This window comes from Trachurus trachurus (genome assembly GCF_905171665.1).
Source record: "Trachurus trachurus genome assembly, chromosome: 2".
NCBI classification, from domain to species: domain Eukaryota; kingdom Metazoa; phylum Chordata; class Actinopteri; order Carangiformes; family Carangidae; genus Trachurus; species Trachurus trachurus.
The window spans coordinates 1,199,151-1,215,516 of NC_139914.1; the positions used below are offsets into that span (position 1 = coordinate 1,199,151).

General features: G+C 38.7%; 3 protein-coding genes across 3 annotated transcripts in view; 2 read left to right on the forward strand and 1 right to left on the reverse strand.

Annotated features, from left to right (window-relative positions):
• The window catches only part of LOC310997657 (NLR family CARD domain-containing protein 3-like), a gene marked incomplete at its 5' end in the record, with an annotated part of 366,988 nt that overhangs the window by 102,641 nt on the left and 247,981 nt on the right, over nucleotides 1–16,366 (reverse strand). The gene's annotated exons all lie outside the window — the stretch shown is intronic.
• On the forward strand, nucleotides 441–3,724 carry creg1 (cellular repressor of E1A-stimulated genes 1). The gene is made up of 4 exons (XM_083991877.1): nucleotides 441–814; nucleotides 2,363–2,482; nucleotides 3,261–3,374; nucleotides 3,467–3,724. The coding sequence occupies exons 1-4, from the start codon at nucleotides 512–514 to the stop codon at nucleotides 3,545–3,547; spliced, it is 618 nt and encodes a 205-aa protein (XP_083848003.1). The 5' UTR covers nucleotides 441–511; the 3' UTR covers nucleotides 3,548–3,724.
• On the forward strand, nucleotides 6,750–16,275 carry cd247 (CD247 molecule). Its single transcript, XM_083991999.1, has 8 exons — nucleotides 6,750–6,886; nucleotides 13,889–13,989; nucleotides 14,100–14,144; nucleotides 14,237–14,299; nucleotides 14,488–14,520; nucleotides 15,029–15,082; nucleotides 15,191–15,223; nucleotides 15,322–16,275. Exons 1-8 carry the CDS (start codon nucleotides 6,826–6,828, stop codon nucleotides 15,385–15,387), a joined length of 456 nt encoding a protein of 151 aa, XP_083848125.1. The 5' UTR covers nucleotides 6,750–6,825; the 3' UTR covers nucleotides 15,388–16,275.

The following is a 16,366-nucleotide window of genomic DNA, read 5'->3' on the forward strand; positions in this document are numbered from 1 at the left end:
TTATGAAAATAAAGTCATTATTACAAGAATAAAGTCATAATATTTTAACCTATTGTTTTAGAGGAGGAAAGTTTGTTAAAATGAGGCTGTGGAGCATTTTGTGAAGTTTCACCAACAAGGAAATACTTGCGAATACGCAAGAATATGCAAGAAAATACATTTATTCTGCAGAAAGAATCAGAACACCCTACTGTTTCCACTTACAATTACCACTTTTTCACGTGAATTTACAACTTTTTTTTCATAAAATTGCTACTTAATTATCGTAAAATCATGACTTTATTCTCGAAGTCTGTGAAAAAAATGTTTTTCTCAATGTGACTCCATCGAACTAACGAAACTGAAATACGACGGTGGCCGAGAAGGACCTGCGTTTATTTTGAAATTCGAACCGGAAGTGGTGTGTTTTACTTTGAAAGCCCCAGACCGGATCTCCTCCTTGTGTTGTTTATATTTCGCCGTCCTCCGCCTCCGTGACACACCGACTGTCCTCCGAACCCTGACACCGAAAATGCGCGCTGTTGTCCGGGCTGCGGCCGCGCTCCTGCTCGGCCTCCTCTGGGCCTCCTCCTCCTCCTCCTCTTCCTCCTTCTGCCCGTTCCGCATCCCGCCGCACCAGGAGGTGGCCCGGGTGGCGCGGTTCATCGCCCACCAGGTGGACTGGGCCTCCATGGCCACCATCAGTACGCACCGGCCGGTGGTGGGGCAGCCGTTCTCCAACGTGTTCTCGGTGAGCGACGGAGCTCCGGGCTTCAGCTCCGGGGTTCCCTACATGTACCTGACCCGCATGGAGATCTCCGTCCAGGACCTGGAGGTAGGACCGGCTCTGCTGCTTCACTTAGACAAGTTCAAGCATGAACTCATAAACAGACGACTCAATGTTTTAATGACTCTGCACTGCAGCATAAACAACATGCACAACTTGTAGTTTTAACGTATAGATCATTTATTACGACTCTCACGTGTTTCTATCTATTTATAACTGCAGAATAAATAAATATATAAAATGTAAAGTTGCACATTAAGTCACAGGATCTGGACTGGTTCTGCTTCCTCTTCATTTGTTTATTTATTAAGATCCCCATTAGCCATATAATATATATTAATTATATGGTTCTTCTTCCTGGGGTCCAGCACATAAAATTAAAGATATAGTAAAAACATACAGAGTAAAAACACCATGAAGAAACAAACTAAAACCACACTACAGTTTTAATGACTCTGCACTCTGACTCTTTATTTTAACAGTTGCATTATATGATTTTAATGCATAACTTGTAGTTTTAACTTATTTATCCTTTATTATGACTCTCATATTTTCATCTGTTATGAAAACGTGTGTTTTAGGGTTTATGCAACAGCAGATTCCTATCATGACGCAGCACATTTATTACAGTTACACACACAGTGACTCAGCAGTTTCTCAGTCACAGTCATGTGCTGCTGTCTGAGTGTCACATGAAGTTTATTAACTGTCACAGAAAAGACAGGAGCAAGGTTTTTAAACGACTTGTGTCAGACTTTTACTGAGTGTCAAGGGTCAAAGGAATGTGCAGCTTCGGACTTTTATTGTGAAAGGTGCTGCAATAACAGTATCAACAACATGCACTCCTGTCGATGCTGAATTACTTCTTTCAATATGGAAAATAAAACAGTCCAAAACTCCATCATACCAACACAACACAAGTATTAAATATCTTGTTGTTGCCACTTTGATTTGTTTCTCCTCTATTTTATTTTATAACCATTGTGCATTGGAGTGTCTTATATACGTTCTTTGATTCAGGATGATTCATTTAGTTTAGTTCAGTTTAGTTGCACATTTTACAGCCTATATAAGAATAAAGTATTGAAAACATTGTGCAGGAGAGGAGGAAGCCAAAAAAGGGTTGTGAAAATACCTCCTATGTAAAAACAACAGCCGTGGTCTTCAACGTAAAAAAGAAAAAGAAAAAGATAATACAGAAATTCAAAACATTAAAAATAGGAGTAAAAAAATAAATAATTAACATAGAAAATGAAAGATAAAGATTGACAGGTCCAGAAGTGCTACACATATTTACTAAAACATTTTTATTATATTATATATTATTTATATACAGTATATTGTATATTTTTTCAGTTGTTTTTTGAACAAAGCCAGTGTAGATACTGATTTTAGTGACGTAGGTAGATTGTAAAGATTTAATGTAAGTTTTTATTGTCTTGTCTTATTCATGTCGTGACTGTAAATGTGTGTTTTAAATGTAGTGTTTTTGATATGCATAGTGTTTTGAGTGTGCAGTTGCTATTTAGTTGTTTTCTAAATGTACTGGGCCCCAGTCAGACCAGGTGTGACCGTAGCTCCGCCCCCTCTCTGCAGGTGAACGCGGCGGCGTCTCTGTCCATGTCTCTGGCTCAGACCGACTACTGCCGCCAGCAGGGCTACGACCCCCAGAGTCCTCTCTGTGCTCACATCATCCTGTCAGGCTCCGTGCTCCAGGTAACACACACACACACACACACACACACCTGCCTCCACCTGTGTGTCCAGGTCTCACATGACCCCTCCCAGTGGTGTAGTCTAATTTTTTGTAGTGGGTTACAGTAACTGCTTTTTAGGTGGTAAAGTGTTCATACTTAGGTATACCAGACTGGTGGTTCTCAAACTTTTTTACATCAAGGACCTAAAAGTGACACAAATTAGACCACGGACCCCCATTGGACAAAATTTTGAAGCAAACACCAGAAATACACAAACATTGTAGATTATAGAGAAATTTCTGGGGAAAAAGTGGTACAATTTCTCCATAAAAGTGGTAAAAATTCTCACAAAAAATAAACAAAAAAGAAACTACAGTAATAGTATATAGTAAACAGTTTTTTTTTTTTAATTGAGAAGAAACTGAAAAAGAAAGAATTCTAGAAAAAGTGGTACATTTTTTCTAACAATAATACAAAAAGGGGTAAAATGTCTTTAAAAAAAATAGTAAAAAGTAGAACATTGAGAAGAAACTGGTAAAATTACTCAAAAATATTATAGGAAAAGTGGTAAAATTTCTAGAAGAAGTTGTGGACCCCCTTGAACCTTTTCAACCCTCCCACTTTGAGAACCATTGACATTTACTTTAGTTAGATGGTTTTGTTGTACTGGCTATACTGAAGTATTTATGTATTTTTCAGTGGGAATACTGAGTATACCTGAGTATCAGTGTAGACTACACCTCTGACCCCTCCCTCTCTGACCCCCCCCTCCCCCCCCTCCCTCCTGTCGTTTCCAGGTGAACGGGACGGAGGGGGCGTTCGCCAAGAAGGCTCTGTTCACCAGACACCCTGAGATGATCGACTGGCCGACCGACCACAACTGGTTCTTCGCCAAGTTCAACGTCACACAGGTATGACATCATCACCACCATCATCATCAATGTCAGCCAATCAGATGGCAGGAAGCCTCGTTAACCCCTCCTCCCTCCCTCCTGTGTTGCAGGTGTGGGTGCTGGATTACTTCGGGGGGGTGAAGACCGTCTCACCTGAGGAGTATTTCCAGGCGACGCCGTACAGGAAGTAGCTCTGACTGATGGTCGCTGTAGTCCTAACCACTCCAGTTGTAGTTCTTTACAAAATAAGAGGCTTTATTGATTCTCTTTGATTTCACTTCACTCACTCAGATCAAACTCAACTATTATTTTATGTTAAATTCAATCAAATCATCTGGTTTGTTTTTCTAAAAAAAATACATTATTAACTCATTGAGTGCCAACCACGTAATTTCTCGTTTTTCGTTCCCATGCGTTGAGTGCCGAAAACGTAATTTTACGTTTTTTGCTTTTTTTTTAAATTATGAAAATAGACACTTTAATACACATTATATGTAAATTTGGGGACTCTACGACGAGGAGAACTGAAATAGATGACGATCAAAGTCACATGACAGCTCATGATCTGGAAGTTTTTATCATAACTCGGCTTCTGCAAACGAGTTCTGCATGCAGATGCAGCAGCTGCTGCAGCGCAGCTGCTCTGCTCTCACCCGCGCTGCTGCTCCAGCTGCTCGAGCTGCTCGGAGCTGAACCAGGAAGCTCTCAGCCGACAGTCCGCCCGGTCTTCATCTGGAGCAACACCGTGTCCTCCCCAAAGTCCTCCCGCGGTAAAATCTGATGGTCTCTGGGCCAAAGCAGACCGGCATCACCGACCCGAACCACAGAAGGACCGCGACCACCGGCGGGACCGGTCTTCCCGAGCCGCGGTGGCCGACTGACCCTCACGTTCCGCGGGGAGAAGCTGTGACACGGCACGGTGCGTCTGTGTTATTGTTGTTTAGTGGCACCCCCCCCGCCCCCGATGGTGGTTTTGTGAATAGAACAACAACTGTTGTATATATTTATCTTATACGAGCCCTTTGATCCAGAAATGCGAGTGTCAGAAGAGCGACAGACACAAACAGCGCACCTTTCATAAAAGACGCTCTATCTCCTTTTCTAGAAAAAAAGGAGGGATTTTGGTGAAACCCAGCCATGTTTAGCTTGACTTTTCTCAGGAACAGAGGCACGTAGAAACAAACGGTTTGTGGCCACTTGAAGCATTAAGGTAAACCTTTCAATTGAGCCACAGTATGTGTTGGTGGCAATAATATAGAATACACTGTGGCTCTACATAAAAAGTCAAAAATGGTCTAAATTGCCGGTACACTTGACTAAAACTTTGGAAAGGAGCGCGGCACTCAATGAGTTAAAATAATAAAAAAATGAAATATTTTTGCAGTTTGCCAACTAACAACATTTAGATGAATGTCTAAAGCCATAAACACAAAAGATCCAGATCAACAGTGTTAATCAGACTCTGATCGATCAGTTTTGAGTGTATTGATGAGCTCTGATCAGAGTTAGAAGATAAGTGTGTGATTTTTTTTGTGTATTTGTGTGTTCACGTTGTGTCGGAGTTGAGACGACACAGCTGCAGTGTGTGAGTTTGACCAATGGGCGGCGCCACAGAGCAGAGAGTCACAGTCAGTTACATTTAATTAAAGTAAATTAAACTAAATAAAAACTCATCAGCAGCTTTTTGCACATGAACTGAAACAGGAAACACTTCTTTAGTTTAGTTTTTTCATGATGATGTCACCACGTCTGTGACAAAAAACTGCACTTTATGACGTCATCACAAACTTTTCGTCATTAATTAGAATAAAACTTTATTGTCGCAACACAACACACATACTTTTCTACAGTGAATGTATTGATTATGGATCAGGCCACTGATCGATCAAGTATTGCTTACACAGTTACAGTGCCTATCAGGGAGGTGGACGGGGCTTAGCCCGATACCTACCTGTCAACCAATCAGTCGGTGTGACGCCTCGTTAGGCTCAGATAAAGATAATGATTTTCTGCTCCTTCACGCTGAAGGGAAACGTTTGCTGTGAAATTCTATTTTTGTATTTTATTGACAGATGATTTGTATAAATAAATACAATTTTGCATTCAAAAACAGCTGCTGTCGTTTATTCTGTGTTGTGTTTTTTCTTTATTCAGATGCAGAGAGTCATGATCACACACGTGTCAATATATACAGCTCTGGAAAAAATTAAGAGACCACTCCCAAAATGATCAGTTTCTCTGGTTTTACTACTTATAGCTATGTGTTTGAGTAAAATTAAATTAATTTTTTGTTTGTTTTATTCTATCAACTACCGACAACATTTCTCCCAAAATTGAAAAAAAATATTGTCATTTAGAGCTTTTATTGGCTGAAAATGACTAAACTAGTCTAAATAACAAAAAATATCAAGTCTTTTCAGACCTTGAATAAAAATAATGCAAAGAAAACATGTTGATATTTATTCCTAAACAACACAACAAGAATATTTGAACTCAGGAAAAGAAAAGAATGACTGTCGTACATGTAGAGATGCTTTTAAGAAACATTTGTGAAAGTGTTCACAAATGTTTCTTAAAAGCATCTCTACATGTATGACAGTCATTCTTTTCTTTTGTTTTTTAAACACCAACACAAACACAATTCATTCTCCTTAATGAGACACTGATGAGGTCGTCACCTGAACCACATCTGGTTTTATAGGAAGATTATAAATAAAAACCACTGCTGGGATTAAACATTGACATTATCCCACTAAAACTGATTTATAAACTCTTCCTGAGGTAAAATATTCTTGCTGTGTTGTTTAGGAATAAATATCAACATGTTTTCTTCTATTATTCAAGGTCTGAAAAGACTTGATATTTTTTCTTATTTAGACAAGTTTAGTCATTTTCAGCCAATAAAAGCTCTAAATGACAATATTTTTATTTCAATTTTGGGAGAAATGTTGTTGGTAGTTGATAGAATAAAACAAACAAAAAAAAGAATTTAATTTTACTCAAACACATACCGTAGCTATAAATAGTAAAATCAGAGAAACTGATCATTTTGGGAGTGGTCTCTTATTTCTTTCCAGAGCTGTATGTGTCAGTATATATATATATTTCTGTGAGAGTTTGTCGTTAAAGTCGAGTTGATTTTGAAACGTTGAGTTCAGATTTAGATTTTCAAGATTTGACTAAACATCAAAAACACAAGTGAACAAAGATGAGATGCACATTTTATGTTTTTTCCACCTGTTCACAGAGTTTTTGTGTGTGTGTGTGTGTGTGTGTGTGTGTGTGTGTGTGTGTGTGTTCACAGAGTGTGTGTGGGAGAGAGAGAGAGAGAGAGAGAGGCACAGCAGCTCCTCACCACTTCCTGTTCCACTTTCAGGCAGCAGAGGAAGAAGACGACGTTGGGTTCAGTCGTCTCTGAGCGCCGGCGTCGAGCAGAAGAAGAAGCAGAAGAAGCAGAAACGAGTGTGTGATGGAGCTGCGGACGTGGACTTCAGGTCTGGTCGTCCTCGTGTCGGTCTTCACCCCGACAGGTAAGAGCCGCCACTCTGACCCACATCCACACCTGCACACCTCAGCTCTGAACCTTTAAAGACTTTATACAGGTTTGTTCAGACTTTAAAAACACTTTTTATTCGTGTTTTAATTGTTTTCTTTAGTTTTAAGATGTTTAAAATGGGTTTTAAGAGTTTAAATTCAACTTTTAAATTAGTTTCTTAGTTATTTTTATCTGCTTAGACTTTTCGGTTGCAGTCAGACGAGAAACAAAAGCATCAGTTCCCCAGTGGCGTCTGAACACAGTCGTTAAAACTTTGTGTCTTACTTTGAAAATAGAGGAAGATCCTCATAGTGAAACTGGATCCAGTTCGTTTAAAGTTTAATTCCATGAGTTTTTGGACCTTAAAAGATATTCAAACAGAAAAAGAAGCTTCCTCTGGTACAGATGCAGTCGTGTGGTTTTCGTGGACGCCGACTGTGTGTGTTTGTGTCGAACTGTGTGAGAACTGTGTGAGAACATTCAAAAAGTGTCAACGGCAGAAAACGACAAAGCAGTAAAGAAGAAGACGGCGGCCATCTTGGATGATCTGCTTGTTGTGTTTGTCGGTTCAGACCCTCGGTGTTTGTTGTGTGTGTTGTGTGTGTTGTGTTTGGGTTTCTACTTCCTGTCTGAGGCTGAGTGTCCAGGACCAAGGTCACCGTCACCGCGACAACCAGCAGCCTCCAACCAGTCGCCCGTCTGTTACATCATCAGCTGGTTAAACGATGCACAGTTTAAATAACTAAAGTTCAGAGGAACCGGTCGTTACAAACCAGTTCAGACCAGAATATGAGTTCAAATTTAAATATTAAAAAGCTGTTTAGGTCAATGAAAACCAGTTCAGACCAAGATAAAAGTTAAAATCGTTAAAAAGTTAAGACCGGTGCAGACCATTAACAGACCAGATTAAATCATTAAAACCAGTTTAAATTATAATTTAAGTTGGTTAAGTTTATATCAGTTCACATTGGCCACGTTAAACCAGTTAATATTCAGTTTAAACCAGTTGAGACCAGTTTAGACCGGTTAAAACCAGGTTAGAACAGTTTAAACCAGTTAAAACCAGTTTATGACTAGTTTATACCGATTTAAACCAGTTAAGACCAGTTTATAACCAGTTTGTAACTAGTTTAAACCAGTGTAGTCCATAACAGCGAGCGTATAAACAGATGAGTGCAGCCTCAGCCTCAGTCTGATCGTATCACTTTGACAGTTTGATAACTTCGTCGTCATGACAACGACTCGATGGCCTCCATTTTAGGATTCCTAAACTGAACATGAATTGAAATAAAGCGTCAGGCCGCCCATAGAGATTTAGATCTAAGTGTGAAATCAGAGTGTGACATCATAGTTCCTCTTTTTATATTGAACTTGTTTGTTACAGAGACGTTCAGCGTGTTCATGTTCCTTTCCTTTAGAGCCGATCGGTGATCAATAAGTGAAGACGAGCTTTGTTAACGACATTGTGATCTGTTTCAGGCTCGTTGGAGGTTTAATTATAAAAGTTCTGTCATAAAAAAACAAGATTTTATTAAATAACAGAAGGAAATGCGAATTAAAATGATTCAAACGGACACGTGAGGATTCAGCGCAGCAACACCTGCTGTTTGATTTAATAAAAACTGATCAATAATATTAAAACTGAACAAAAAGTTCAACAAAACATGCAATATCAGGATGCAAATGTATATTTTACAGGTTCAACCCATGAAAACCATGAACTCATAATAAACAGTGTGATGATGTTAACAAACGTGTGGACGGATGAAGCTTCATCAGAAACGTAATTACCCTCATTATAATATTAGACATTAAAATAAGATTAATAACAGATGAGACAAAAGGTTTAAAATGAGAGGTTTCGTTCAGGAGCGACTCGTCGTTAGTTATTAAAGCGAGCATGAGTCACCTCCTCCTCCTCCTCCTCCTCCTCCTCCTCCTCTCTCACTAGAATATTAGATAAATTATTAATAAGGAGACGCAAAAAAGTTTTACAGTAAAAACAACGAGTTAAAGTTCATGATTGAAGTCAGAGTTTTATTTGAAATGATTTCAGTTTTATTGTTTCCTGTTGATCATCACTTCTTCTTCCTTCTTGAACACTTTAAAAAAACAAAAACTAAAAAACTAAACGCTGTGTTTTTGTGTTAAACGTTGCGTTCAGGAGCAGAAAACTTTATATCGGTGATTAAAACACATTCAAACGTGCAGGTGTGTGAGCGGTTCTGCAGCGTCACACCGGTTCTCCGTCGTGTGATGAGGAGAAGTGTATTGACCACATAATGACCCCCCCCCCCCCCCCCCCCCCCCCCCACCAGCGCCCCACACCACCAGCGCCCAACACCCATCATCAGGAAGCAGCTCTGTGGTCGTTGCCGTGGTGACAGCGATGTCCCCCTCTCCCTCCCTCCTTCCGTCTCTTTGCTGAGAAAAAGAGCGATGATCAGATTATCAGCAATTCTGTGTCTGAGGCCCGGCGGCCATGTTGGAAGAAGAAGAAGAAGAAGAAGAAGAAGAAGAAGAAGAAGAAGAAGAAGAAGAAGGAAGAAGAAAAAGATAAAGAAAAAGCAAAAGAAAAACAAGAAAAGGAAAAAGAAAAAGAAAGAGGAAAGAGAAAAGAAAAGAAAAGAGAGAGAGGAGAGGAGAGGAAGAGAGGAGGTGGTGAGGTGTCCTGGATTCAGTCTCAGGTGTTCAGGACAAACTGGAACAGACAGGTGCTGGTGTGTTGTTGTTGTGTTTGTGTGTTGTTGTTGTGTTGTTGACGTCGTCGTTTGGAGCTGAACGTGTTTATTCCCCAAAAATATTTTTTTTAAATAGCTCCATCTCTTCAGAAAGTCAGACACGCTGAGGCCACGCCCCTTTCCTCCCTCCTCCCAAGGCATTCTGGGAAAGATGAGGTCATGAAGCGAGGTCGTCTCAACTGTGTTGTGTTTGTTAGAGTTGGACTTTTTAAAAAAAGACTCAGTGAGTGAATCTTGGTCGTTTTATTAGAGACCACCGGCGCTTTTATTCTGGCGGTTTCGTTCAGGAAGTGGATCTTGAGTGTGAGTGTGAAGCAGGAAGTCGATCGACAGGTGTCGACCGCCAAAATAAGCAGTTTAATAAAACTCACAGTTCCGCTCGACCCTTTTAACCTGTGCTGACTACACACACACACACACGCACACACACACACACACACACACACACACACACACACACACACACACACACACACACACACACACACACACACACCTAAAACGAACACACCTAAAACACACACACACACATAAAACACACACACAGTGGAAACTAACTGCATGTGCAACAAATATTTATCTGAGCTTGATGTTTTTGACTGAACCTTCTGAAACTGTATTTGAAGTACAGACACAGACACACACAAACACACACACACACACACACACACACACACACACACACACACACACACACACACACATGAAACAGTGACGTCACTCGCATGTTTCCATCTGCTCTTCTTGGAGGTGACGGTTGTTTTCTTGTTTTCTTGTAGTTTCGTGCAGTTTGTTGCCGTCGTCACGGATCAATACTGATTATCTCAGTTGGATTGATCAGTCTATTGATCAATCAGTCTGTTGATCGATCAGTTTATTGATTGATCGGTCCAGAACACGTTCAGTCTCACTGGTTTTCTTTTCTTTAGTTGTTCTCAGTGGATGGTGGCGATGCGTTCAGGGACGCTGGGACATGTTGTGATGGAAACGTTCCTTTGTGATGAGTCAGGATGATGATGATGATGATGAGGATGAAGATGTGATGAAGCTTTAAGCTGCCGTGGAAACTAACGAGCTCGTTCACTGAGTCACGACCACAGACTTAACGAGCTGTGATGTCATCGGCTCATTAACATATCAGGGAAATAAAGTGTGTTTCTGGGAAACTCTCCGCCAGACTCTAATGTGACCATAAACACTGGAAACTGCTGCTTTTATTCTGAAGGAACATTCAAACGAAACTTTATTGTCATTGTCTGAATTATAATTACAGTTTCAGACCACGTCTTTAGATTTGTTTTTGTCTGACGACTCATTAAAAAACAACATGCAGTTGGATTATTGATCTGATTAATTATGAAGAATTTAAATATTATATTATAAATGTATATTATAATTACAACACCAGAGTTTTATGTATTTTAAAAGAAGTTGTATTCAGTTTATAAATTACAAATCATTGATCTGCCTGTGAAACCGATGGATCGACTCGACTCCTTTTACTTCTTCTTATTTCATTTATTTTTGACATCACATTATATTATATAATTAATCTTATATAGTATATATTATTTTATATTATTATAATATTGTTTCAGTCGTGGTTCGGAAAATAAACCAATGACTAGGTTTACCGTTCGTCGTTACTGCAACTTCAATAATGATGCAATCACATGTTTAATGTTGCAGGTCGTTGTATTGGTTTTACATATTTGTGCACAGTTTAATCTATAAAAATCATATTTTTCATATATATAATGTTTTATCACATGTAAATCTTGTGCATGTCTGATGTTAATCTGAAACTGCAGACGACGGTGAACGCTCACATGAACAGAAACAGGACGGTTGTTTGTGGCATCGCCCCCCGATGCTACTGTATAGTCTGACCTCACCTCTCATTGCAGTATATCATTATCACTGCAATATAAATGATTCATTCTAATAATTATTCTCATGATAGTCATTATTATGATATATTGGCTTACAGTAATTTATGTTTGGATGTATAGAATAGAATAGAATAAGCTTTATTGTTATTGTAAACAGTGTAACAGTGAAATTGGTTGAGGATCCCCTCACCATAGTGTAATAGTATGACAGTATATATCAGTATAAAAACAATAGTATATAAAAATAGTAAAATACAGCATACTAAAACTATAAACCATCTCACCCACACATCATTCATTCATGGCATCTTGTTGTTTAAGAGCCCGAATGAGTATGTATATATATACGTATATGTATATATGACACTCCATATGATCTCATACTATGTTGTTGTATATTATATTGTGCTATATTATATTATAATGTCTTGTATTTCCCTGTATTACCTTATCTTATCTCGCATTATCTCGTCACATTACATAAGCTTAAATTAGTTCAGTTCAATTCAGACAACTTTATTAGTTTATTAGTAGTTCCAGCAGTTCTGACGTAAAAAAGAAGAGAAAAACACGAACAACAACTTAAGCCACTGTGGCACAATTAAATAACAGAAAATAAGAATAAATATGAATAAATAAGTGGCACATTAAGTTACAACGTTACAAAGAGTGGCTGCCACTGTCCATGTTTTAGAGCCTAATTGCAGATAAAAGATTTGCCGTACCTATGTGTCCTCCTGATCGGCGTTTAAAGCGGCGGCCTGAAGGCATCGTGGTGAACTCAGAGGACAGGACTGGTTAAACATACACTAAATGTTGTTACAGACTTTACAAGAGTTCAGCTGTCTTAGTAAGTGGATTCAATATTTTTTTTAATCAAACTTCAACTGGGAATCAAACACGGTGCCTAAGTACTTGTAACAATTTCGACCTCGTTCCCATGAATTGTAGTTTTTCCACCATTTTCTCTAAAGTCAATGAAGCTCTTTGGTTTTGTTCATGTTAAGTTCGAGGATCATATATTGCACAATACCGTGTGAATACGCATCATGTCTTATTGCAGATTAATGTGAACTATTATTATCTCTTCTTTTCTTTCTTCTTTATATTTTAAACTTTATTTACTTATTTTTATTGTATCATCTATACAATATTATATATATATATAAAACCTCTCCACCTGCTTCTCATCTACACACACTTATACTTATACTACCTACACATATCATGGTAACTTCAGGTATTTGTCCCGTATCTCACCTCGTCTTTCACTTAACTTCACCAATTAAAAAAGAAAAACTCAGCTCAGTGTGTGTGTGTGTGTGTGTTGATCAGATTACACACACACACACATACTCACTTCCTGTTGTGTGTCCAGTGTGAACTCTTATCTGACCACACGCATGTTCGAGCCCCCGACTCTGATGCTGAAACACAGATACGGACGTTTCCATGAGAACCATGCTCTTTTTTTCTTTTTTTTAACACTCGTTTCCGCGGCAACCTGATGGTGTGATACCCAGCGGGTGTGTTAATCTGAGACGCCGAAGGAAAGTTAATGATGAGACTTTTTAACGTTCAGAGTCGGAGAGAAGAAGAAGAGGAGGAGGAGGTTTAGTTAAAGATGCTCAGCGACGGTTTCTGACCTCATGACAGGTCCATTATTGTTTAAATAAAGTTTTAATGAAAGGTTTAAATAAAGTTTTAATCAAAGATTTAAATAAGGTTTAAATAAGGTTTTGATTAAAGGTTCAAATAAAGTTTTGATTAAAGGTTTAAATGAAGTTTTATATGAAGGTTTAAATGTAGTTTCTGTGAGTCGGAACTTTGACCTGTTTGACTCTGTGGAGTGAAGAGTGTGTTTCAGTTTGACTAACACACACACACACACACACACACACACACACACACACACACACACACACACACACACACACACACACACAAATATATATTCACACGTAGAGACTCATATACACACACCCACACCGAACCACACATGAACACACACCTGTCTGTTAATGGAGCCACAGCGAGCACTCGGCAGCAGCTGAGGAAACCACAGACACACACACACACACACACACACACACACACACACACACACACACACACACACACACACACACACACACACACACACACACACACACAGAAACACATACACACAGACACACACGGTGCAGGAGCTCTGAGCCTCAGCGCTTTATTTACAGTCAGAGATCCAGAATCATCTGAACAGACAGGAAGACACAACGACACACACACAGACCTGAGACGCACAGTGTGTGTGTCGTTGTGTGTGTGTGTCGTGTGTGTGTGTGTGTGCGTGTAACTCTGACCTCTGCCCTCTGCCCTCCACAGAGGCGGCCTACTCCCTGTACGACCCTCAGCTCTGCTACGTGCTGGACGGCTTCCTGGGACTCTACGGCCTCGTCATCACCGGCATGTTCATCAAGGAGCGGGTCAGTCACATGGTCGCGCTCGCTATGACATCACTTCCTGCTCAGGCCCCTTTCACAATAAAGCATAAGGCTCCAGAGAGTGTTCTAACAGTTTGAATGTCTCTCTGCAGTTCTTCAGAGCCAAGGTGAAGGCGGCGGACGAAGGCCTCTACAGCGTGAGTGTCTCTGTGTCCCACTTCCTGTTTCTGCCTCGTTAACTGAGACGATCGGGATCCTAACGAGTGTGTGTGTGTGTGTGTGTGTTCAGGAGCTGAAAGGTCAGGAGGGCGATAACTACGCTCCTCTGATGAGAGACGCCGAGAGAGGAAGAGTGAGTCTGATCTTCTTCATCGTTACAACAAAAACCCAGTGGACCATGAACGCACCTTCCTATTTAATTATTAATAATAATAAATTAATAATAATTATAACTAATGACAGTAAAGTATAACAGTGATGAGAGAACCTGCAGAACGTCTGGGTCTCTTCTAACTCTCACTGACTTCTCTGCTCTTACAGAACCGCAGGCCGGTGGACGACTCCACCTACACGGTAACACATCTTAATTATTATACTGTTTATTATTTATATTATATATGTTTATATGTTTTAATCCAATGCTATTACACATATTATTTTGTATGTTTATAATACAATATTTATTACACATTATTATTATATAGTTTATAATACGCAGTTTATTACACATTATTACAGATGCTTATAATACAGTTTATTATGCATATTAGATGTGTATAATATAACGTTTATTACACATATTATATATGTGTAATAAACATAAATAATAAATATATATGTTTATAATACATCATTTATTATACATTCATCATACACAGTTTATTATACATATGATATATGCTTATAATACAATGTCTATTATGTATACTGTTTATTATACACATGTTTATAATACTGTTAATTATGCATATGATAAATGTTTATAATACAATGTTTATTATATATACTGTTTATTATATACATTATATATGTTTATAACACACTGTTTATTATATATAACACGTGATGTTTTCATATCCAGGGTTTGACCAAACGTACAGAAGGAGAATATAAAGAACTTCCTCAGAAAAAAGAGGTAAAAACATCAAACTGTACAAAGTACAAGTACTGAAGTATTATCAAACTGATCAAACGAATATGAATATTTTATAATGTTCATCAATCATGTTTCTGTTTCCTTCAGCGTCAGAGGAAGGGGGGCGATCAGGTTTATCAGGTGAGTGCAGACTGAAGAGGACGTATTGATCCATGACTGATTGATTGATTGATTGATTGATTGACTGATGGATTATTAAACGGTTTCTCTGTCTGCAGGGTCTGAGCTCGGCCACCAGAGACACCTACGACTCCCTGCAGATGCAGCAGCTTCCTCCTCGTTAACTCAGGGCGCTGTGATGGTCGCCTCACTTCCTGTCAGCCAAGACACACACACATACACACACACACACACACACACACACACACACACACACACACACACACACACACACACACACACACACTGACTTTGTTTTAATTGGTTTATTGTGATTGACAGGACAGGAAACAGGAAACAAACGCTTTAATTCACACTGTTAGTTCACCAAATGGCTCTGTAACAGTACAAACATAAAAAAAAAAGACACACGAACCTCACACCAGTGATGTGACTGTCAAAATAAAAGCATCACCAACACCTGTTGATTCAATATGCCAGAGATCACATTAGGACGAAGCTACAAGACTTTAGTTCATATTAGAAGAGTTAATGTGCAGCGCTGGTTTGTAAATACTGAGATGTAGAGTAAAGAGACACCGAGGCAAAATAAGAGACTTAGACAGCAGGGTCAAATAGTATTGAATAATATTGAGTTTTGAATCTTCACCTATGATTTAAAGGACTGTAATGCGGTGTCCAACTTGTTAATAGAACACATACATTACATAATAATAAAAACTCTTATTGCAGCTAAATGATTTTGTTATACATTTAAAAAACAAGTGGTGCAGCTTTAAAGTTTTGTTTTTTTTATGATAAAGCTTATTGTTAACTATTAAATCCTTTTTTTCTTTTTGTTTGGGTCAGTTTTGTTTGCATTTAACGCAATAGGTGGTTATTATGAGAGTGTTTCCAGTTTAATTTGTTGTGTAGTTCTGATACCTTCCTGAGAAATTGTGCTGTTATAACTGAAGAAAAATATATTTTGATAATGTCTCTGTGTGAATACTTTGCTTTTAGAGAAACGCTGACAATAATTGTAAAACATTATCCTGCTTACAATAAAATGATTATGAAAATTTTCTGTTCTATTTTATTTTAGTATTAGTATTTTTTTTTTATAAATAAAGTGGAGGAAAGAAATAAAAAATAAAACGATTA

Bases quoted from the DNA above. Each gene is read 5' to 3' on its own strand.
- creg1 (XM_083991877.1), top strand. From the start codon at position 512: ATGCGCGCTGTTGTCCGGGCTGCGGCCGCGCTCCTGCTCGGCCTCCTC. The intron at 815-2,362 runs GTAGGACCGGCT...CCCTCTCTGCAG, and splicing joins TCTCCGTCCAGGACCTGGAG to GTGAACGCGGCGGCGTCTCT. The intron at 3,375-3,466 runs GTATGACATCAT...CCTGTGTTGCAG, and splicing joins CCAAGTTCAACGTCACACAG to GTGTGGGTGCTGGATTACTT.
- cd247 (XM_083991999.1), top strand. From the start codon at position 6,826: ATGGAGCTGCGGACGTGGACTTCAGGTCTGGTCGTCCTCGTGTCGGTC. The intron at 6,887-13,888 runs GTAAGAGCCGCC...TGCCCTCCACAG, and splicing joins GTCGGTCTTCACCCCGACAG to AGGCGGCCTACTCCCTGTAC. The intron at 15,224-15,321 runs GTGAGTGCAGAC...CTCTGTCTGCAG, and splicing joins GGGGCGATCAGGTTTATCAG to GGTCTGAGCTCGGCCACCAG.